General features: G+C 43.4%; 1 protein-coding gene across 1 annotated transcript in view; it reads left to right on the forward strand.

Annotated features, from left to right (window-relative positions):
• Positions 1-24,077, forward strand: part of LOC149435984 (NACHT, LRR and PYD domains-containing protein 1b allele 3-like) — a 45,901-nt gene that overhangs the window by 4,598 nt on the left and 17,226 nt on the right. The window contains exons 2-5 of the mRNA XM_089662187.1: positions 11,011-11,114; positions 16,728-16,771; positions 18,220-18,440; positions 19,496-19,785. Coding sequence (XP_089518313.1) covers positions 11,013-11,114; positions 16,728-16,771; positions 18,220-18,440; positions 19,496-19,785 — 657 coding nt within the window. The 5' untranslated portion in view covers positions 11,011-11,012. The remainder of the gene's footprint in view (positions 1-11,010; positions 11,115-16,727; positions 16,772-18,219; positions 18,441-19,495; positions 19,786-24,077) is intronic.

Consider the following 24,077-nt stretch of genomic DNA (forward strand, 5'->3'; position numbering starts at 1 on the left):
AAACATCCTTCAGGAATTGATCGTATAGAGTTCCAAAAGTGTATTAACCCCCCTGGCGGTATTCCCGAGTGTAGCTCGGGGTAAAGTTTCAGTACCACAAGCGGTAACCCCGAGCTACACTCGGGGTTACCATGCGGCGCTACTCCGCGATCCCTCGGTCACTTACCTTGTCCTGCGCTCCTGCGATGTCCCTCCTGCAGTGTCCCCGGCAATGTAATCCGGCGGATGCCGGCATCTGTCATCTGGGTTCCATCCTCTGCGAGCGTCGGGACGTACGGGGGACGGATCGGCGGGAAATTTGAAAATTACAAAAAGTGACATTCACAAAAATCACAAAAATCACATAGTATAACATTCCTGTACCAAACCATTTCACATACATTTTGTCCCGAGTGCTTTGTCCTGTTCCCTGCATTCATTTTTATTGTTCTTTCTGCCTGGAAACTGAGAAACGTCCACGGCGTCCAAAAAGCGTCCCTTTAGGTCAAAAGCGGTTTTAGACCGGCTAGAGAACAGCGATAGTAAATCAGAACCACTTGCAGAATTGAGTGATAATGATTTGTGGGGGAAATTCCTCATCAGACACTGAAAACGATTCTGCGACTGAGCTCAGCGATGTGCGAACTTGGCGCTATATTTCACATTTCAGTGTTTTTGGTTTGATTATATTATTGAATTAAATGTATTATTATTATATTATTATTTTTTATGATTATTTATTAAATTATAATTTATGATTTTGTGTTTCAAGTTTTATCCTCCCCGGGATGTTTACTAGACTCTTGTCCGGACAGATTTCAGTGAGTTATTCCTAAGAATTACAGGCCTACAATATAAAACGCCAAATTTCCATGCAAAATAATGGTACCGCTTTCAGCACCAAAAATCTGAAATAATCATACCGCCAGGGAGGTTAATTGCAATTTATTTACTATTTAAAAAAATGGGGGGTGCGCTGTCCCTTAAAAATTCCAAAGTGCAACTGTGCCTACAATATAACTATATCAAACCATATGTTTATAGATGAAATTGATAATGTGAGCCCAATATATGCAAAAACACACACACTCACATATATATATATATAAAGATAAAATGACAAATAAGGTTGTGCAGAAACAACATACTCAACTTTCAAAATAAAAAATACACATACTAAACTTTCAAAATAAAAATACACATACTCATCTTTCAAAATAAAAATACACATACTCATCTTTCAAAAAAAAAAAAATACCCATACTCATCTTTCAAAAAAAAAAAAATACACATACTCAACTTTCAAAATAAAAAATACACATACTAAACTTTCAAAATAAAAAATACACATACTAAACTTTCAAAATAAAAAATACACATACTCAACTTTCAAAAAAAAAAATACCCATACTAAACTTTCAAAATAAAAAATAACCATACTCATCTTTCAAAATAAAAAATACCCATACTAAACTTTCAAAATAAAAAATACACATACTAAACTTTCAAAATAAAAAATACACATACTAAACTTTCAAAATAAAAAATACACATACTAAACTTTCAAAATAAAAAATACACATACTAAACTTTCAAAATAAAAAATACACATACTAAACTTTCAAAATAAAAAATACACATACTAAACTTTCAAAATAAAAAATACCCATACTCAACTTTCAAAATAAAAAATACACATACTAAACTTTCAAAATAAAAAATACACATACTCAACTTTCAAAATAAAAAATACCCATACTAAACTTTCAAAATAAAAAATAACCATACTCATCTTTCAAAATAAAAAATACACATACTAAACTTTCAAAATAAAAAATACACATACTAAACTTTCAAAATAAAAAATACACATACTAAACTTTCAAAATAAAAAATACACATACTAAACTTTCAAAATAAAAAATACACATACTAAACTTTCAAAATAAAAAATACACATACTAAACTTTCAAAATAAAAAATACCCATACTCAACTTTCAAAATAAAAAATACCCATACTCAACTTTCAAAATAAAAAATACCCATACTCAACTTTAAAAAAAATAAATAAATACCCATACTAAACTTTCAAAATAAAAAATACCCATACTCATCTTTCAAAATAAAAAAAATACCCATACTGAACTTTCAAAATAAAACAAATACCCATACTCATTTTTCAAAGTAAAAAACAAACATAGAAGAGTGTATATCCGTACAGATGGACAAATGTGTATATGGACACTAATAAGCTAGATGCTTAAATATGCCAAATACAGTTGTGGCCAAAATTATTCAACCCCCACTGAAATTGAGTGTTTTGGCCAGTTTGACATTGCTTTTGATCATTCAGTCATCTTGCTTACATTTACATTAAAGAGGCACTTGTAGGTCAGACAAATATAACATAACAGTTATAATGAAATAACCACAAATGTCTTTTCTGTGCTCACAGCATTATCAGTTTTATTCAACCCCCAAGTGACATTCAATCTTAGTACTTAGTACAGCATCCTTTTACAGTTATAACAGCTTTTAAACGTGAAGCATAGCTTGACACAAGTGTCTTGCAGCGATCTACGGGTATCTTCGCCCATTCTTCATGGGCAAAGGCCTCCAGTTCAGTCACATTCTTAGGCTTGCGCACTGCAACTGCTTTCTTTAAGTCCCACCAGAGGTTCTCAATCGGATTTAAGTCTGGTGACTGCGATGGCCACTCCAAAATGTTCCAGCCTTTCCTCTGCAACCATGCTCTAGTGGACTTGGAGGTATGCTTGGGATCATTGTCCTGTTGAAAGGTCCAACGTCTCCCAAGCCTCAGGTGTGTGACGGACTGCATCACGTTTCCATCCAATATCTCCTGGTACTGAAGAGAATTCATGGTACCTTGCACACGCTGAAGCTTCCCTGTACCTGCAGAAGCAAAACAGCCCCAAAGCATGATTGACCCTCCACCATGCTTCACAGTAGGCAAGGTGTTCTTTTCATCATAGGCCTTGTTCTTCCTCCTCCAAACATAGCGTTGATCCATGGGCCCAAACAGTTCTAATTTTGTTTCATCAGTCCACAGAACACTATCCCACAACTTTTGTGGTTTGTCCACATGGCTTTTGGCATACTGCAGTCGACTCTTCTTATTCTTTGGAGACAGCAAGGGGGTACGCCTGGGAGTTCTGGCACGGAGGCCTTCATTACGCAGTGTGCGTCTTATTGTCTGGGCTGAAACTTCTGTACCCACATCTGACAAATCTTTTCTCAGTTCCTCAGCAGTCACACGGGGACTTCTCTCCACTCTACGCTTCAGGTAGCGCACAGCAGTCGAAGTCAGCATCTTCTTTCTGCCACGACCAGGTAGCGTTTCAACAGTGCCCTTTGCCTTGAATTTGCGAATGATGCTTCCTAAGGTGTCTCTTGGTATGTTTAACATCTTTGCAATCTTCTTATAGCCATTGCCCTTCCTGTGAAGAGAAATCACCTCTTCTCTTGTCTTCCTGGACCATTCTCTTGCCTTCACCATGTTTGTAACCACACCAGTAAATGTCTAGAAGGAGCTGAGTATCACAGTCATTTTAAAGCTGCCTAATTGGTGCTTATTATGCTTGATTGCTGCTCGGTGACATCCACAGGTGTTTTCAATACCTGATGGAAAGCACCTGTATGAACCTCTGTTCTTCAGAGTGGTAGTCTTTAAGGGGTTGAATAATTGTGGCAATGAAGAAACCACATAAGAACCATTTACTACTGTATTACATAAACAATTGATGTCATTTTAGTTGCATTTGGGTAGTTACAACGTCCTTGTAGGATTTGATTCTGAATACAATTCCAAATGTACACTATAGTCCCTAAACCCCTTTACAGCATTGGGGGTTGAATAATTTTGGCCACAACTGTACACGCAAACCTAAAAGGTGTATGTGATATAACCCAGTACTCCACTCCAAATAGAAAAAAAACCCCAAAAACATTAAAAGAGTGTATCTGCATACAGAAGGACAATGTATATATGGACAATTATAAATAAACAAGCATAAATACAAATATAATATTCAATATTGCAAACAAAGATAAAGATGAATAAAGCAACCAAATGTGGAAAATGTGTGTACAGAAGAATAAGTATCCTGGTGGACGGTACAAAATCAAGATGGAAAATCCCAAAGGAAAAGACGACACACTTCAAAGTGTAAGACAGAGAGCATTCAGTGCTGCAGGAATAGAGGGGCCAGGAAATCCCACCACCCACATGTAAGGTGAGCTCCTTACCGGAGACACCGATCCCACATGGAGATCATGAAGCGCCTTTGCTGTCCCACGGCACAAAATATTCAGACACACCCCTCCATCTGGATCCGGTGTAAGAGTGCTCAGCACCGAGGAGTTAAAAACAAGAAGGGACCACCGTAGTGCAGGATGGTAAAACCGAGGGCTTTATAAGTAATATGGCAATATACGTATAATAATAAGACAATCATAAGCACATAACAAATGATGAGCATCACCGGATTCCGCCAGCGTGCATAATAATGGAACATGTTTGGCCCTGCTCTAACGCGTTTCACTGTAAGCGGTATCTTCAGAGGATAGAGACATAACACAGGACGTCCATTGCTCTCTTAACCGCCCGCCATATAAGATAATGACGGGAGGGCGTCAGTTCTCTCATTCTGGGATCTTTCAGTGCTCTCACACTGGGAATGACAATCACACTGTACCCATATCACATTTTAATCATTTTTTCTTTTGGTGGTATTTAATCACCATGGTTTTCCTTTTTTTATTTTCATCTCAATCCAGCAAAGAGACAGCCCGTCCAGCAAAGAGACAGCCCAGTCCAGCAAAGAGATATCCCATCTTTGCTATATGGGGATGTCTCTTTGCTGGATGGGCTGTCTCTTTGCTGGACTGGACTTTCTCTTTGCCCAGTTGGGTCCAGCAAAGAGACATCCCAATCCAGCAAAGAGACAGCCCAGTCCAAGAAGGGATATCCCCATCCAACAAAAAGACATCCCTGTCCAGCAAAGAGACATCCCAATCCAGCAAAGAGACAGTCCAGTCCAAGTAGGGACATCCCCATCCAGCAAAGAGACATCCCGTCTTTGCTATATGGGGATGTCTCTTTGCTAGATTGTGCCACCTCTTTGAATTTATAGGGGGCATTGTGATTATATCTCTAGGGGCTCTGTAATCTAAAGGGGCACTGTGATATAAAGGGGACTGCGCTGTAAAGGGCCACTATAATAAATACAGTGCCCCTTTATAGTGCAGTCCCCTTTATATCACAGTGCCCTCTTATATTACAGTGCAGAGGACCGACTTCGTGAATATTCCGTCACCCCGTGAATGCCCTTGGATCGCCCCCCCCCCCCCCCGGAAATTGGCTGCTCAGTCTGGGCCTGGTAGATGCTATAACTTTCAGGTAAACCAATGAAAATTTTTTTTTACTGGACATGTTTTATATCAATATTGTTGGTCTTTTTTTATAGCGTAAAAAATAAAAAATGCCCAGGCGATCAAATACCACCAAAAGAAAGCTCTATTAGTGGGAAAAAGGACGTAAATTGAATTTGGGTGCAGCGTTGCATGACTGCTCAATTATCAAAGTAATGCTGCGCCGTATTGCGCCTGGTCAGGAAGGGGCTAAATCCTCTGGAGGGTGAGGGGTTAAAGTGGAGCTCCACCCAAAAGACAAAGTTCCACTTTAAGGCTTCATCCCCTGCTCCCCGTTCAGGATTGGCACCTGTCAGGAGCGGGGTAGGGGGGGTTTGGTGGACCCCGCATTCACTATATCCGCTCTCCCCGGACCCTGCATTCACTATATCTGGTCTCCCCGCACCCTGCATTCACTATATCCGCTCTCCCCGAACTCCGCATTCACTATATCCTCTCTCCCCGAACCCCGCATTCACTATATCCGCTCTCCCCGGACCCCACATTCACTATATCCGCTCTCCCCGGACCCTGCATTCACTATATCCGGTCTCCCCGGACCCTGCATTCACTATATCCGCTCTCCCAGGACCCTGCATTCCCAATATCCGGTCTCCCCGGACCCCGCATTCACTATATCCTCTCTCCCCGGACCCCGCATTCACTATATCCGGTCTCCCCGGACCCCGCATTCACTATATCCGCTCTCCCCGGACCCCGCATTCACTATATCCGCTCTCCCCAGACCCCGCATTCACTATATCTGCTCTCCCCGGACCCTGCATTCACTATATCCGCTCTCCCCGAACCCCGCATTTACTAAATCCGCTCTCCCCGGACCCTGCATTCACTATATCCGCTATCCCCGGACCCCGCATTCACTATATCCGGTCTCCCCGGACCCCGCATTCACTATATCCGCTCTCCCCGGACCCCGCATTCACTATATCCGGTCTCCCACAGTACACAGAACATGGAAATACAATTGTTTTAGTAAATATAAACTGCTAAATCCCTTTTCTCATCAGCAGTTAGAGCAGTCTTGTGACTCCTATCAGTCTCCAGCACAGCACTGGTTAATCTTGTAGGAGGAGTTTTCATTCTGCTGTAGGAGGATGCAGGACCCATGACCTCTGTCTGGACAGTACTGATTGGCCCTGTGCTGATCACATGCACTCTCCCAAGAAAAAAACAAAATCTCTTTTGTTATACACACCAAACTGAGCATGTGCAGAGTGTCTCCACATGACATGTCAGGAGATAAGGGGGAGCACTGGAAAAGGGGGAGGATTAGAGAAGACAGGATCAAACAGCCTTTTTACACAATGCAGAGGATTAACCCTTTAGGTCCCACAGTGAGTATAACAAGCATGCTTTACTGCATCTACAGACTGATGTTACTGTTGGGGGTTTAGTAACACTTTAAAAAAACAAATCAATAAAAACTATATAATACAAAAAATCCTGTAAAAGGGTAATATAAACCTCCATCCAGTGTGTACATTCTCATGAGTTTGATTCAGTTAAGCAAATGAAATGTAGAATTATTTTTCCCTTTTCACATTAGGGGAGTTTTGGCATTTTATGGTCTAATTCAAAAAGGATTTAATGGAAAAAGCTAATTTTTGTAAAATGTACCTATAAAAAGGGCAGCACGGTGGCAAGATCTCTAGCAATACACACCAAACTGAGCATGTGCAGCTTTCCCCCAAGGCTCTATTCTATCAGCAAATGGATTGGGGACAGTAGAAGAAGGGGAGGATCAGAGAAGACAGGATCAAACAGCCTTTTTACACAATGCGGAGGATTAACCCCTTAGGTTCCACAGAGAGTATAACAAGCAGGCTTTACTGCATGCTTACTAAAAAGGTCGCAAGTGGTTGGGGTTCCTCCTGCCACTTGCTGCCTCACTACAGGACACAATGATAAATAGTGGCCGAGCCACTGAAAGCAAGCAGTGGGGGGGGGGGGGGACCAGACATCTGACACACCAAGAAGTGGCAGATACTGAGGATTCTTCAAGCAGCAATGCAGTGCAGATCAACAGCTCATGAAAGAGAAGTATGACCTCCCTTCTTTGCAGGGTCTATGTTACCCCAACATTTCACATTCCTGATATGTGTCTATCGTACAATGAACTTTTATTAAAAAGTAAAAAGTATTCTGTTCTCCTTGTATTGCTTCCTTTGTGTGAAGTGCCTGGCGTTCTTGCCAGTCCCCCTGCTTTCCTATGCCAAACTGACCATGCTAGGCATGGGAGCTCATCCTTCCCAGAGTGGTCAGTTTCCTGGCTGTTCTGGGAGCCCAGCCTGCCTGTCCTCCAACGGCGCCTCCTCTGCCCAGCCATTCACAAGGAAGTTCAGTGTGCTGAAGAATCAGATCCCCTTGATAAAGTCACATGATCGGTGACAAAATGCGTCGGGGAGGAGCGTGCGGATGACGTCACGGCGTTTCCATTTATTCGAAACAGCGGTATACTGATCCACACACCGCTCCACGATCATCGTTATAGTAAGGCAATCACATTCCACATACAGGGCTCGTGCTTTGCCTTTCATTACACAGTGCGGTGACAATTTGGAGCCTGTATTGGGTTGGCTGGTCTGTGCTGCTGGGGACGATACTGCCATCTTGTGCCGTAAGAAGTACATTGCTGGATGTTCACCATACGTGGTGCTGGATGTTCACCATACGTGGTGCTGGATGTTCACCATACGTGGTGCTGGATGTTCACCATACGTGGTGCTGGATGTTCACCATACTTGGTGCTGGATGTTCACCATACGTGGTGCTGGATGTTCACCATACGTGGTGCTGGATGTTCACCATACATGGTGCTGGATGTTCACCATACTTGGTGCTGGATGTTCACCATACGTGGTGCTGAATGTTCACCATACGTGGTGCTGGATGTTCACCATACGTGGTGCTGAATGTTCACCATACGTGGTGCTGGATGTTCACCATACGTGGTGCTGGATGTTCACCATACGTAGTGCTGAATGTTCACCATACGTGGTGCTGGATGTTCACGATACGTGGTGCTGGATGTTCACCATACTTGGTGCTGGATGTTCACCATACTTGGTGCTGGATGTTCACCATACTTGGTGCTGGATGTTCACCATACGTGGTGCTGGATGTTCACCATACGTGGTGCTGGATGTTCACCATACGTGGTGCGGTATGCACCTCCGGGATGTGAGCGCATTTCTTATGCTTCATTGTGCAATAAAAGATTTAAAGGATAAATCACTATGCTGAGCTTTTGTTTATGAGGAATTACGGCTGACCCTGAGGTGGCTATCTAGAGGGGGCATCCTTGGAGTTAATCTTCAGCAAGTTGAACTTCAGAGTCCAGTACGTTTGGAACCAGGGGTGGACTGATAACTCATGGGGCCCCCGGGCAATAGGGGATCATGGGGCCCCTGTGTCCTTGCCCAAACTCAAAAAAGCCTATGAAAAAGGTACCAGGGGCATCTCATGGGGCCCCCTACTGACCCCGGGCCCTCGGGCAGTGCCTGAGTTTCCAAATGGTCAGTCCGCCCCTGTTTGGGACCAACAGTGCAGTCACACCAAATCATTGTATTGTGTGAGGTCCAGGGGCGGACTGACAACTCATGGGGCCCCTGGGCAATAGGGGATCATGGGGCCCCTGTGTCCTTGCCCAAACTCAAAAAACCCTATAAAAAAGGTACCAGGGGCATCTCATGGGGCCCCCTACTAACCAAGGGGCCCTCGGGCAGTGCCCGAGTTTCCAAATGGTCAGTCCGCCCCTGGTGAGGTCACACTGCTGGAGGTGATCAGATTTATGGTGGAGGAGAGTTTGCACTTGAATCCTGTGATAGCTGCAGTTGGTGGTCGTTATCTCAAGGAGGGTCCACAGCAGAACACCAATTGATTGGACGTTGGTTTATATAATAATAATTTTTTTTGAGTCACTATTTCTTCTTTTTTTTAGTTCACTGTCCTGTGTTTTTGGTTTAGTTATATCCTGTAGGGATTGTGCATTTTTTGATAACGTAGCGCAGCACTTTTGTTACACTTACATAAGTTCAGTGTGCTGCTCTTTCTCTGCCTGCTGCTGATCCTCCCACCCAAGCTCCACCCCCACCTGTTCAAGCTCTTTCTGCAGCTGAGAACAGAGATAAACATTTTTTATATTTTTTATTACATATTATTTATTATTATTATAAATATTTTTTAACTATATACACTAACGTTTTGCCTTATTTTACTGCTGTTTTACAAGGTGAGGGTTTACATATACAGGTTTACGAATCTAATGCCTTCTCCGGGACGTTTTGTGTTGCAAAAAATTGGTAAACTGACATGCGGTTTCCCATAGGAATGCATTGAAAACCAATTATTCTGTTCTGGAGGTCAGAAAAAAGTTTAAAAAGTTGCTGTCACTATAGGTCGGTGCCGGTTTTTAAATGTTATTACCGGCTTTTTTTTCTTCACTATAGCTCAGAGAATCAGCTGGTACTTTCCCCAAGATAAAAGAAAGTTTCATTTTAGTTTATTTCCAGAGTTAAAAGAAACAATGTTTCCTTTTAGTTTATTTCTGGAGTTAAAAGAAACAATGTTTCCTTTCAGTTTAGTTATGGAGTTAAAAGGAACAATGTTTCCTTTTAGTTTATTTCCGGAGTTAAAAGAAACAATGTTTCCTTTCAGTTTAGTTCTGGAGTTAAAAGGAACAATGTTTCCTTTTAGTTTATTTCCGGAGTTAAAAGAAACAAAGCTTCCTTTTAGTCTATTTCCAGAGTTAAAAGAAACAACTATTCCTTTTAGTTTATTTATGGAGTTAAAAGAAACAACGTTTCCTTTTAGTTTATTTCTGGAGTTAAAAGAAACAACGTTTCCTTTTAGTTTATTTCCGGAGTTAAAAGAAACAAAGCTTCCTTTTAGTTTATTTACGGAGTTAAAAGAAACAACGTTTCCTTTTAGTTTATTTCTGGAGTTAAAAGAAACAATGTTTCCTTTTAGTTTATTTCCGGAGTTAAAAGAAACAACGTTTCCTTTTAGTTTATTTACGGAGTTAAAAGAAACAATGTTTCCTTTTAGTTTATTTACGGAGTTAAAAGAAACAACGTTTCCTTTTAGTTTATTTCCAGAGTTAAAAGAAACAATGTTTCCTTTTAGTTTATTTCCGGAGTTAAAAGCAACAACGTTTCCTTTTAGTTTATTTCCGGAGTTAAAAGAAACAATGCTTCCTTTTAGTTTATTTCTGGAGTTAAAAGAAACAATGTTTCCTTTTAGTTTATTTCCGGAGTTAAAAGAAACAATGTTTCCTTTTAGTTTCTTAACAGAAACAAAGTTTCCTTTAGCTCCAGGGAACGTGCCAGCTCTGTGAGCTATACTGAAGAAAAAAAAAGCCAGAAATTACATTTAAAAATCAGCACCGACATACACTTCGTATTGCGTAAACAAATTGTAAAAGATTCATTATTTTTAATGGATTTTCATTTGTAAACTGAAAACTACATTAGTCGAAGTGTTTGTAAACCGAGGTCCACCTGTATTTTAAAAGCAAATATTATTTAAAAACATGTTATCTATTGTCTGGTTTCTTCCTCATGTACTTCTCTTCAACCTAGATATGAAACATTTGTTTCTTCAAGCAAGCAGCAATATCCTTTCAGACAAGATGGCACGTGTTGATTTGGATGAGGCTACACCAGAGATCAGCATCCTCACCGAGGTAACACTCATCCTATTAATATTGACCAGAAGCCGTTGGGTTTAAGGGAAAGGGTGTCATGCAAATTGACAAAAAGCTAAGGAATTCGGACTCTTCTGCATGTGGACCTTTGGGCCATGCAGCCATTTTGGCCTTGGCCCCCCTTCAGAAATAAAAACAGCGCAGTGGTTAAGTGGTTAGCACCTTTGCCTGGCGGTACTAGGGGTCGTTGGTTTGAATCCCAACCACGGCACCACCTGCATGGAGTTTGCATGTTTTCCCTGTGCCTGCGGGAGGTTAATTGGCTCCTGTCTAAATTGTTTCTAGTATGAATGTGAGTTAGGGACCTTAGATTGTACGCCCCTTGAGGGTTAGGGACTGATGTGAATGTACAATATATATGTAAAGTGCTGCGTACATTGATGGCGCTATAGAAGTACCTGAAATAAATTAGGCAGAGACCTGTCCTCCTGTACATTATACTGTAGATAAAACACTGTGCAAGAACCTGTAATAGGAAATCATTTTTGTTCATACACAGGATTAACAGCAGTTACTTGTGTGTAGCAGAAACGCTACGTGGACCTTTGGGCCATGCAGCCATTTAGGCCTCGGGGCCCCTTCAGAAATGAAAACACTTAACTTTGCTCATACACAGGACTAACATCTTCAGACCAAAGTTCATCCTTTAGGCCCCTTTCACACGAATGGACCGATGTCCATCTTTCAGGCGAACCCGATCAGTCCATCCATAGATTTCTATGGACCGGCACCCGCCAGCATCTGATCGGTTCCCCATCCGTCCAGTGGATTGGATCAGCTGACAATCTGGTGGAAACGAACGAGCGGTCCATTTCCATTCATCCGTCCCATTGAAATCAGCCGGCTGTGTCTGTGTCTGCTCTGCAGCAGCAGAGAGGACAGACCTGTCATCTGCCTGCTCAGCGAAGATCAGCAGAGAGATTCACCCCGTGTGAAAGGGGCCTTTGATCTGCAGATGAATGAACAGAATGATACAAAAGTAACAATAGGTTACCTTGTATCTTTCTGTAGCATCTCACTGAGCTCTTACTTTCCTATTGTGGGCTGAAGACTTACAACATTTCTGTAGACTGAATGGTGTCAGCCCTTCCTAGTTGTCTTTTTCTCAACTTCAGAATACCAGAATGCACACCAAAATTATGATTCTGGTACAAATCATTGGCAAGTTATTTACAAATAAAGTGTTTTTTTTCCATTTTGTGCTTTTTTAAAATGTGAAACGTGTAAATATAGGTTAAAGGTATATATATTAATAAACAAAACAAACAAAAACAAAAACATTTAAATATTGATTGATAAAACAGAAAAGAACAAAAACAAAATCATCTTGTAAATGCTAATTGAATAAGGAGTTAATTAGAGATGATTAAAGTAAACTAAAGGTTAATAAGGGGTTAAACAGGGAAACATTTTATTTAAAAAACTGCCTGACATCATCTTCAGACCAAAGTTCATCCTTTAGGCCCCTTTCACACAAATGGACCAATGTCCATCTTTCAGTCGAACCCGATCAGTCCATCTATAGATTTCTATGGACCTACCCGCCAGCATCTGATCGGTTCCCCATCCGTCCAGTGGATTGGATCAGCTGACAATCTGGTGGAAACGAACGAGCAGTCCATTTCCATTCATCCGTCCCATTGAAATCAGCGGGCTGTGTCTGTGTCCGCTCTGCAGCAGCAGAGAGGACAGACCTGTCATCTGCCTGCTCAGTGAAGATCAGCAGAGAGATTCACCCCGTGTGAAAGGGGCCTTTGATCTGCAGATGAATGAACAGAATGATACAAAAGTAACAATATGTTACCTTGTATCTTTCTGTAGCATCTCACTGAACTCTTACTTTCCTATTGTGGGCTGAAGACTTACAACATTTTTGTACACTGAATGGTGTCAGCCCTTTCTAGTTGTCTTTTTCTCAACTTCAGAATACCAGAATGCACACCAAAATTATGATTCTGGTACAAATCATTGGCAAGTTATTTACAAATAAAGTGTTTTTTTTCCATTTTGTGCTTTTTTAAAATGTGAAATGTATAAATATAGGTTAAAGGTATATATAATAATGAACAAAACAAACAAAAACGTTTAAATATTAATGATTGATAAAACAGAAAAGAACAAAAACAAAATCATCTTGTAAATGCTAATTGAATAAGGAGTTAATTAGAGTTGATTAAAGTAAACTAAAGGTTAATAAGGGGTTAAACAGGGAAACATTTTATTTAAAAAACTGCCTGACATCATCTTCAGACCAAAGTTCATCCTTTAGGCCCCTTTCACACGAATGGACCGATGTCCATCTTTCAGGCAAACCCGATCAGTCCATCTATAGATTTCTATGGACCGGCACCCGCCAACATCTGATTGGTTCCCCATCCGTCCAGTGGATTGGATCAGATGACGATCTGGTGGAAACAAACGAGCGGTCCATTTCCATTCATTCGTCCCATTGAAATCAGCGGGCTGTGTCTGTGTCCGCTCTGCAGCAGCAGAGAGGACAGACCTGTCATTCGCCTGCTCAGCGGGGATCAGCAGAGAGATTCACCCTGCGTGAAAGGGGCCTTTGATCTGCAGATGAATGAACAGAATGATACAAAAGTAACAATATGTTACCTTGTACCTTTCTGTAGTTTCTCAGCAGTGTTATTTATAAACATTGTCAGAATCCTTTTCTTGAGCTGCCGACCTGCTCTGTGTACACAACAATGCCGACTTTGATGAATCCAAGCCGACATTGCTGTTTACTGGAAGGGGGGATCCTGGCAAACAGGGAAAGAGAGAGACTGAATGTGCCATACACATCCTATCTACAATGATGAACTGCTCCACATGCCCAAAGTCTGCAACTGATTACACAAAATGCCTGGGGGGGTGCCCCAGGGGGTGCCTCTGAAGCGGCACATCTGTATACTGTATAAAACTTACTACAACAAATCTGACATTTAAAAAGAAATCACAATTTAAGCTGCCAGTAAAATACATTTTCCTGCCAGTTTGGTTTTCTTTGTAAAAAAGAACATAGGGACCCCCCCCCCCCTCAAAAAAAAAAAAAAGGCTGGCAGAGAACGGCAATGTTTTATTTCTTCCAAAATTGCACTTTTGCAGAAGTTTTGTGGAGTTTATATGGAGTTGCCCCTAAAACTGCATACCAGACCTTTATCTTTGTTAAGGGTTTGGTATGAATTTAAAGGGGGACCCTACTCAAAGAAAAAACAGAAAAGAACGATGTGGGGTCCCCCCAAAATCCTTACCCATCTCCTGGATCAGATCAGGTCATATGTCATTACTGAATAGAGAAAGAAAAACAGAGGGTGCATTACCTTAACGCTGACGCGTTTCGAGGACTAGCCTCTTCCTCAGAGCCAACTGACCAAAGGTCTGTCCCTCATCATCAAAGGGCCGTCCTAAACACTCCCAGGGGCGGGGACAAGTGTCATAAAAAATGCTAGCTAATGAATCATTAAAGGTTACATATGGGCCCCTGGGAGTGTTTAGGACGGCCCATGTGTAATCTTTGATGATTCGTTAATGAGCATATATAAAAGAGAGGGACAGACATTTGGTCAGTTGGCCCTGAGGAAGAGGCTAGTCCTTGAAACACGTCAGCCTGTTGGATGTCCAGAGTTCCCATTATGGACAGATACGAGCTGTTCCTTCATGATGTGCCTTTGACTGTATTGACAATTTTTGAGTACAGTACCTACTTTTATTATTTAACCACTTCCTGTCCGGCCGCTGTATATAAACGGCTGGACGGTGGCAGTCCAGGGGCAGTTCGCCCTTCATAAATGGCGCCTGCCACTTTGGATTGTGCGCCCTCCCTGGGAGCGCGCGGCACCGCGATCCGGTGCCCGCTGTGTCCAGAGGACACACTGGAACACCAACCGCTGTACGGGACCTCTGTGTGAGGTCCCGATCATGTGATCACTGATTGGCCAGTCAGTGATCACATGAATAGTAGTAAGCAAGATGTCACTTCTGACATCATTGCTTACTACATGTGAAATCTGTGAATGATCACAGAGGTCACATGGTACAGGGCTAATCACAGCAGCCTTGTACCATGTGACAAGCTGTAACCAATCACAGCTCACACAGTATTTCTCAATGGCTGCAAGAATGCAGCCAGAGAGAATTAGAAATTATTGCTTATACAACCTTTATGGGTGTAAAAGCAATCAGTGTGAAAAAAAAAAATCTTCATCGCCCCCCCACAAGTAGTACAGTGTCACCATGGAGACACTGTACTGCTAGGGTGACAGTATGTTAAAAAAAAAATGTAAAAAATGTTTTTTGAAAAATTATAATTTTTGGTTATAAACTAATCTGGGTTATTTTTTTTTACTAAAAAGATAACTGAATACATTTTGGCCAAGATTTGTGAAGAAAGATTATTTATTTGCAAAATTTTATAAGAAAAACACTTTTTTTCAAATTGTTTGGACTTTTTTTTTTATATAGCAAAAAAAAATTAAAATCCCACCAGTGAAATAATACCACCAAAATAAAGTTTTATTTGTCTCAAAAAAATGCTAAATAATTAATATGGGTGCAGTGTTGCATGACCGCGCAATTGTCATTCAAAGTGCGACAGTGCTGAAACCTGAAAATTGGCCTGAACAGGAAGGGGGTGAAAGTGTCTGGACTGGAAGGGGGTGAAAGTGTCCGGACTGGAAGGGGGTGAAAGTGTCCGGACTGGAAGGGGGTGAAAGTGTCTGGACTGGAAGGGGGTGAAAGTGTCCGGACTGGAAGTGGGGGAAAGTGTCCGGACTGGAAGGTGGTGAAAGTGACGGACTGGAAGGGGGGGAAGTGTCCGGACTGGAAGGGGGTGAAAGTGTCCGGACTGGAAGGAGGTGAAAGTGTCCGGACTGGAAGGGGGGGAAAGTGTCCGGACTGGAAGGGGGGGAAAGTGTCCGGACTGGAAGTGATTAATAAACATATTTTAAAGGTAATGCACTAGGCCGGTGCGCCCTCTGTTTGTTTTTCTATATTCAGTATATTTGGACTCCCCCGGTCTTTTGAGGGCAGCAAGGCGTGCATATCCTAAGAATTTTGTTATGTGGTCCTAACTACGTTGCGTCCGTCCCTAAGCCAATCCCTATTTCTACACACATGTCATTATTATGGGGAGGATACTTTGTTAGGGGGTAACCCCTGGGTTAAGCAACTTTTTCCCCAAAATTATGAAGACAGGTTATGTGCAACCTTTCCCTTTGAGGTATTTGTGCAAATGTACCATATTTGTTGCATTTGTGTGCTGATCCACTAAGGGGATGGCTCATTTGTTACTAGTTTACCGGGGGCCACCAGCTCCCTAACAATCAGCCTGAAGGAAGATTCCACATTTAGCATCTGTATTGGTGCTGCTGCTAAATGTGTTACTTCGCGAGGCATCTGAGGTTCCGCGTTTAGAGGGCGGGAAGGCAAACATCCCATTTTGTTCAGCTGTTGACCAAACAAGAGAAATTCATACCATGTTTAACTTCAGTCTGAACCCAAAACTCATCTCTACAGATAATATAACCTCAAGTTTAACCTTTGTAAAACTGATTAAATATACAATATTTCATATTCATTTTTATATTACTGTAGGACGACAACATCATGTCTCCAAGTGTTCATGGGAAGGCCTACAGGTAAGATAAGAAGCATACATACTACTAGCATTGCAGATTTGTGGATAATATATATATATTCACTATATTGCCAAAAGTATTGGGCCACCAGCCTTTCCACGCAGATGCACTTTAATGGCCCCCCAGTCTTAGTCCGTAGGGTTCAATATTGAGTTGGCCCCGCCCTTTGCAGCTATAACAGCTTCAACTCTTCTGGGAAGGCCGTCCACAAGGTTTAGGAGGGTGTCTATGGGAAGGTTGGACCATTCTTCCAGAAGCACATTTGTCAGGTCAGGCACTGATGTCGGGGGAGGAGGCCTGGCTCGCAGTCTCCGCTCTAATTCATCCCAAAGGTGTTCTATGGGGTTGAGGTCAGGACTCTGTGCAGGCCAGTCAAGTTCCTCCACCCCAAACTGGCTCCTCCATGTCTTTATGGACCTTGCTTTGTGCACTGGGGGGCAGTCATGTTGGAACAGGAAGGGGCCATCCCCAAACTCTTCCCACAAAGTTGGGAGCATAAAATTGTCCAAAATGTCTTAGTGTGCTGACGCCTTAAGAGTTCCCTTCACTGGAACTAGGGGGCCAAGCCCAACCCCTGAAAGACACCCCCACACCATAATCCCCCCTCCACCAAACTTTCCACTTGGCACAATGCAGTCAGGCAAGTACCGTTCTCCTGGCAACCATCAAACCCAGACATGTCCATCGAATCGCCAGACAGAGAAGTGTGATTGGTCACTCCAGAGAACACGTCTCCATGCTCTAGATTCCAGTGGCGGCGTGCTTTACACCACGGCATCCGACGCTTTGCATTGCACTTGGTGATGTAAGGCTTGGATGCAGCTGCTCGGCCATGGAAACCCATTCCATGAAGCTCTCTATGCACTGTTGTTGGGCTCATCTGAAGGCCACACCAAGTTTGGAGGTCTTTAGCTATTGACTCTGCAGACAGTTGGTGACTTCTGCGCACTGTGTGCTTCAGCATGCGCTGACCCCGCTCTGTCATGTGATGTGGCCTACCACTTGGTGGCTGAGTGGCTGTTGTTCCCAGTTGCTTCCACTTTGTTATAATCCCACTAACAGTTGAGCGTGGAATATTTAGTAGCCAGGAAATGTCACGGATGGACTTATTGCACAGGTGGCCACCTATCACGGGACCACGCTTGGAGTCACTGAGCTCCTGAGAGCGACCCATTCTTTCACCAATGTTTGTAGAAGCAGTCTGCATGCCTAGGGGCTTGATTGTATACACCTGTGTCCATGGAGGGGATTGGAGCACCTGAATCACATGATTTGGAGGGAGGAGCCAATACTTTTGGATATATATATATATATATATATATATCTGTATATAGTATATATATAAAAATATAGTTTTAGCTCTAAATAGAAAAAGAAAATATATTCTCACACACTTTACACTTCCAGTAATTTGCTTGAGAGGGATCTATATTTGTTTTATTATTTAGGCTTGAACTCAAACCTGGCCAGCTTTTCTGCTGCTCGGAGACGGGGATTAAATTCCAGGTGAAATCGCCGGTCACAATTGATTATGAGCTGGAATATGGCAAAGACTACATAAAACAAATCAAAGACAGCGGCTATGAACTCGTGGGTCCTCTGTTCAACATCACCGTTGAGCCAGGCGTGGTGTCCAGTGTGCACCTGCCACATTATTTGTATTTAGAAGGTAGGTCACAGACTATGAATGAAAAAAGCACACAGGTGCTGCAAACACCTAGCGCATTATCCAAGGTTTATTAAAATGTATAAAAAAGACATAAAACATACTTACAAAAATCGCAGGATTGTTGGCATGCAACCTATACGTGGTGACACCGGACCCGCTCCAAGAAAAGGTACGTTTTTCTGGCACGGGTCCGGTGTCATCGGTGCGGACTGCCTCGGGACGCCACTGGTTAGCAGTGATTGGTTCAGACCAAGGGCGGACTGACAACTCATGGGGCCCCCGGGCAATAGGGGATCATGGGGCCCCTGTGTCCTTGCCCAAACTCAAAAAAGCCTATGAAAAAGGTACCAGGGGCATCTCATGGGGCCCCCTACTCCCCCTTGGGCAGTGCCTGAGTTTCCAAATGCTCAGTCCTACCCTGGTTCAGACCCTATATGATGCTAAACTGAGGCTGTCTAGGCACTACTGAGTCAGTAGGGGGTCCAGGGTTCAGTATGAGAAGGCTGCATGTACCTCCTGTTAGTGGCCTTGAGTACAGGACAGGCAGGTCAGGTAATTCTCCATTGGCACTGCTAAGGGAAATGTCTTGGATTACAAACAGGACAGAAAGATTTGGGATTGTCCAGCCTGTTACCCTAACTTATCTTTGGAGTTTTGACATTTGTACAGCACCATTGTTCTTTTTACAGCATTTTAAATACATTCATGGCCAAGGTTTGAGGATACTTGACCATCACATCCCCATAGAGCTGTCCATCAGAGAGACTGTAACTGTCCGTTTGCCTGCAGTTTATAGTGTCATTAAGATTTGACCGTCTTTATTAAGCCCCAACGTTGGTCTCATCATGATTCTAATAACATCCACTGCACAAGCTATGAAGAACGGATAGGCCTTTCCCCCCCGAAATGCATCGGATGTATCCAATGCTCTTAACCAATAAACATTTCAAAGGGACCTCTAAGTGATATGAACGTTTGTACTTGGCGCACCTCAATACCCCCCCTGGAGGGGGTGTATTACCTATACTTATGTAATGCTCTTTTTACATTTACAGGTCTCGGTAGGGACAAATCCAGCATTAAATACGGCCACTTTAAGAAAGAAAAAGTACATTTTAAAACCCCAACCAGCGTTAATGCATCCTACATTGTGTTGGAGGATCCCACTTTCTCCCGTGCCGGAGCTATGATTCGTTCCACTTCCTTTTTGACACTGAAGAGGAGATCCATACCAATTAATGGGAAGGTTCTTTTATACTTCCGTATAATGAGTCCACACAATGAAGAAATCAAAGAATACCGCACTCATTTGTATCTGGTGCCGTGCAGGAATCCTGATCTGCAGGTAATATGTCCATTATTATTATTATTATACAGTATTTATAAAGCGCCAATAGTTCGCTCAGCGCTGTACATTACAAAGGGGGACAGAACATGTGACAGAACAATAACAATACAATGCAAAACATGAGGGGATCGAGGGCCCTGCTCTTTCGAGTTTACAATCTAGGAGGGAGGGGATGGTGGCACAGGAGGAGATAGCTGTGGGGGATGGAGTGGTAGGAAGAGTGGAGGAGGTCGGTCAAGTTAGCAGGGGGTGGGGTAGGCTTCCCTGAAGAGATGGGTTTTCAGGGTGCGCCTAAAGGAGAGGAGAGTAGGTGATAATCTGATGGGTTGGGGCAGGGAGTTCCAGAGGATGGGTGACACCCTGGAGAAGTCCTGGAGGCGGGCATGGGAGGAGGAGACCAGTGAACTAGAGAGAAGGAGGTCTTGTGAGGAGCGGAGTGTGCGTGTTGGGCGGTACTTGGATATTAGGTCGGTGATGTCGTTCGGGGCAGTATGGTGGACAGCTTTGTACGTCAGTGTTAGGATTTTGAATTTGATCCGTTGGGCAATCGGAAGCCAGTGGAGGGATTGGCAGAGGGGGGTGGAAGCCAGTGGAGGGATTGGCAGAGGGGGGTGGAGGACACTGAGTGGAGGCCAGTGGAGGGATTGGCAGAGGGGGGTGGCGGAGATGGAGCGGTTGGAAAGGTGAATGAGTCTGGCAGCCGTATTCAGGATGGACTGAAGCGGGGATAGCCAGCGGCGAGGCAGGCCAGTGAGGAGGGAGTTGCAGTAGTCGAGTCGTGATACGATGAGGGAGTGGATGAGCTGTTTAGTGGTTTCTGGGGTTAGGAACGTGCGGATTTTGGCGATGTTGCGGAGGTGGAGTCTGCACGAGTTTGTTAAAGATTGGACTTTGGGCTGGAAGGATAGGTTGGAGTCCAGAATGACACCAAGTACTCTGGCCTGCGGGGCGGGTTTGATGGTGGCATTGTTGGATGTGATGGAGAAGTCAATCGGGGGTGGGGTCCATGTCCATCAATCTGGGTGGGGTCCATGTCCATGTGTATTTTACCTTACAGGTCCCTGCCCACCTGATTGACATCATGATGCACAATGCAGGATGGTACTGAGGGTGGGAGGGAGGACCAAAGCAAAAAAATGAGTATTATACCCTGCATATGCATGGGGAGGGTGGGGATCAACAATGTTTTATTTTTTGGGCCAGCCAAAAGCCAGTTGGGCTTTCAAAACAAGTGTTTTAAGAGTAAGTGTTAGGGCTCATGTACACTGCGGCTGATAAACTCACGTTTAGGATCTTTTCTGCATTTTTTTCAGCAGCCCCTGAACTCTCCCTAATGTCCTCCTCTGTGTCCGTGTACACATCGTCATTTACAGTCATTTACAGGCAGTTGAGTTTACAGTCGGTACAGAAAACGTGTGTTCAGGAGTAGATTTTATCAGCATTTCAAATGCCAAACGCTTGTAAATGCGGCTAAATGCGTTTATAAGCGTTTGAAATTTTTTTTTAACTCTTCCATTTCCAGATGCTGTCCAGAGCCTTTTTTCATCATGAAAAATGCATGTAAAGCGTTTTCCCGTTGCTCAAATGGACCCGGCACACCATACTTTGAGGTTTCACATGAAAGAAAATACGTCAGAGACGGCTGCAATAATTTCTGCACAGAAATGAGCCGGAACATCCAAACACCACAAAAAAAGACAGCTAATCTCAACACATACTGCTCTCTCTGCTTCTGCTCTCTCTATGTCTCTCAAAATGTCTGAAATAGTTATTTTTTTACTGTTTTTCAGTGCATTCTGGACATTTGGGAAGGTCTCCTGAGGTTATCTTTAAAAAACACTTCTAAACCAAAACGCTCATAAACGCGGTACGCAAACGTAGCTAAACAGACATTTTTTAACCTACGTTTTCCAGCAGTCAGTTTCCATCATTAAGAAGTGTACATGGAGCCTTAAAATGGAGCTCCAGGAAAACATCTAAGTATATGTAGCACTAACCGTGTAGGAGCCGCTCAAGAACATTTATTTATTGCGGGTCCCTCTATAGTCCTGCTTCACCAGTCCTTCAAATGCCCCCACATGAACATTCACATATGGTCAGGAATCCAGTCCATGAGCATTTGTTTGATGTTTTTTTATTGGGGGATGATAACTTGGACAGGTTTCCTGAACTACTACTTTTTCCTCCTTGGAACTTCAGAACTTATTTGGAGTGCTAGCCAGCACCTCCAAACAACACAATCACTTGGTCCTGAGCTGGGGACCCGGATTCTGTTCCCTTAGGATAAGGCTCATAGTCTCTATTTTATATATTATTTATTTCAGGTACTTATATAGCGCCATCGATGTACGCAGCGCTTTACATATATATTGTACATTCACATCAGTCCCTAACCCTCAAGGGGCGTACAATCTAAGGTCCCTAACTCACATTCATACATACACATACTAGGGACAATTTAGACAGGATCCAATTAACCTACCAGCATGTCTTTGGAGTGTGGGAGGAAAACCAGAGCACCCGGAGGAAACCCACGCAGGCACAGGGAGAACATGCAAACTCCAGCCAGGTGTCGCCCTGGTTGGAATTCAAACCAATGACACTAGTATTGCCAGGTGGAAGTGCTAACCACTTAGCCACTGTACTGCCACCAGAGCAGCCTTTTTCAACCAGTGTGCACAGGCACCCCGGGGTGCCTTGAGGTTTCTTCAGGGGTGTCTTGGCAAAATGACTAAAAATTGCCCCAACTTGTATCAGGTGGAGCAAGCCTGACTTAGTTACACAAAGGTTTTGATTGTGCACTATTACAACCTTCTAGCCGCCGGCGTCCAGACAACCATAAGGAGGATGTTGGTTGCCTGCACAGCATCCTAGTTTGACCCTCCCCCGCCCCTCTCTGTCAGTGCTGGGGTCACATTAGCTCAGTGATGTAGAAAAACTGAGGGAGAGGAGAAACAATGCGATACTAGTCAGTCCCAGTGTGCAAATGTATATTTGCTTTGGAAGAATAAATCCACTCTAACGTTGGGTGTCCTACATGTGTGGATGTTGCTGCGTTATATAGAACTTTTAGAATAGTTTTTTTTTACATTTTAGAATGGGGTGCCTCAAGACTGTCCAGAACTTTAAAGGGTGTCTTCACTGAAAAAAAGGTTGGGAATCACTGGTCTAGAGCATGGGGCAAATTTGGTTTTCCAATCCACCCAGGGGTTGTAGGTGTACCAGGGGTGGACTGACCATTTGGAAACTCGGGCACTGCCCGAGGGCCCAGGGTCAGTAGGGGGCCCCATGAGATTCCCGATACCTTTTTCATAGGCTTTGTTGAGTTTGGGCAAGGACACAGGGGCCCCATGATCCACTATTGCCCGGGGGCCCCATGAGTTGTCAGTCCGCCCCTGAGGTGTACTCACTCAAAGTGCTCTCCTGTAAGCCATGTGGACAAGTGCAGCAACCAGGCATGTGAGCTGGGCGACTTTCTCCTGCTCCACAGGTGGTTCCCTCAATAGAGTCCTGTGAGGTCTGAGCTTCCACCTTCCAGACTCCAGGCCTGCAGGCAGGTCCCATCCAGGAAGACCCCCTCACAGCCTCACAGCACCTCGCTCTCTGCATCTCTCTGCATCTTTACCACAAACTCTTCCTCCTGCTCCTCCTGACTGAGCAAGCTCCTTCACCATTTTAATGGAGTCCAGCCCCTTCTAACTGCCTGTTGGAGATTGGCCAGAGTCCCTAAAGGGGTGCAGCCAGCTACTCCTCAGATCTTCCCACTGTCCCCAAGGTTCTCCCAGAGATCCTCAGATCAGGGGAAATCACAGAGAGGCTTGTCTGAAGAGCTTCTCAGCCCTGTCCCAAATTTGACCCCAGCTGGACTAGCAGCTCCTAACTAGCCAACTTGAGATCTCTAACGGCCCCTAGCATAACTAGGAGGGTGTTACATACATATATATTAACTATAGGCCGAAAAACACGTATAACTCTTTTCACGCAGGTCTGTCATTTACACCCCCTTGCTGCTCGATAATATCAAGATAGATATTAATTGTTATAATTTCAGCATATAAAGGATATCTGAACTCATAAACAAAAATAAAATATCAGGAGACAGGTCTCTACCTCTCAAAAAATATATACTGTCTACAGGGGTGGACTGACCATTTGGAAACTCGGGCACTTCCCGAGGGCCGGGGTCAGTAGGGGGCCCCATGAGATGCACCTGGTACCTTTTTCATAGGCTTTTTTGAGTTTGGGCAAGGACACAGGGGCCCCATGATCCCCTATTGCCCGCGGGGCCC

The sequence above is a fragment of the Staurois parvus genome, unplaced genomic scaffold (assembly GCF_062004578.1).
Source record: "Staurois parvus isolate SC_StPar_1 unplaced genomic scaffold, SC_StPar_1.0 ptg001435l, whole genome shotgun sequence".
Taxonomy (NCBI): domain Eukaryota; kingdom Metazoa; phylum Chordata; class Amphibia; order Anura; family Ranidae; genus Staurois; species Staurois parvus.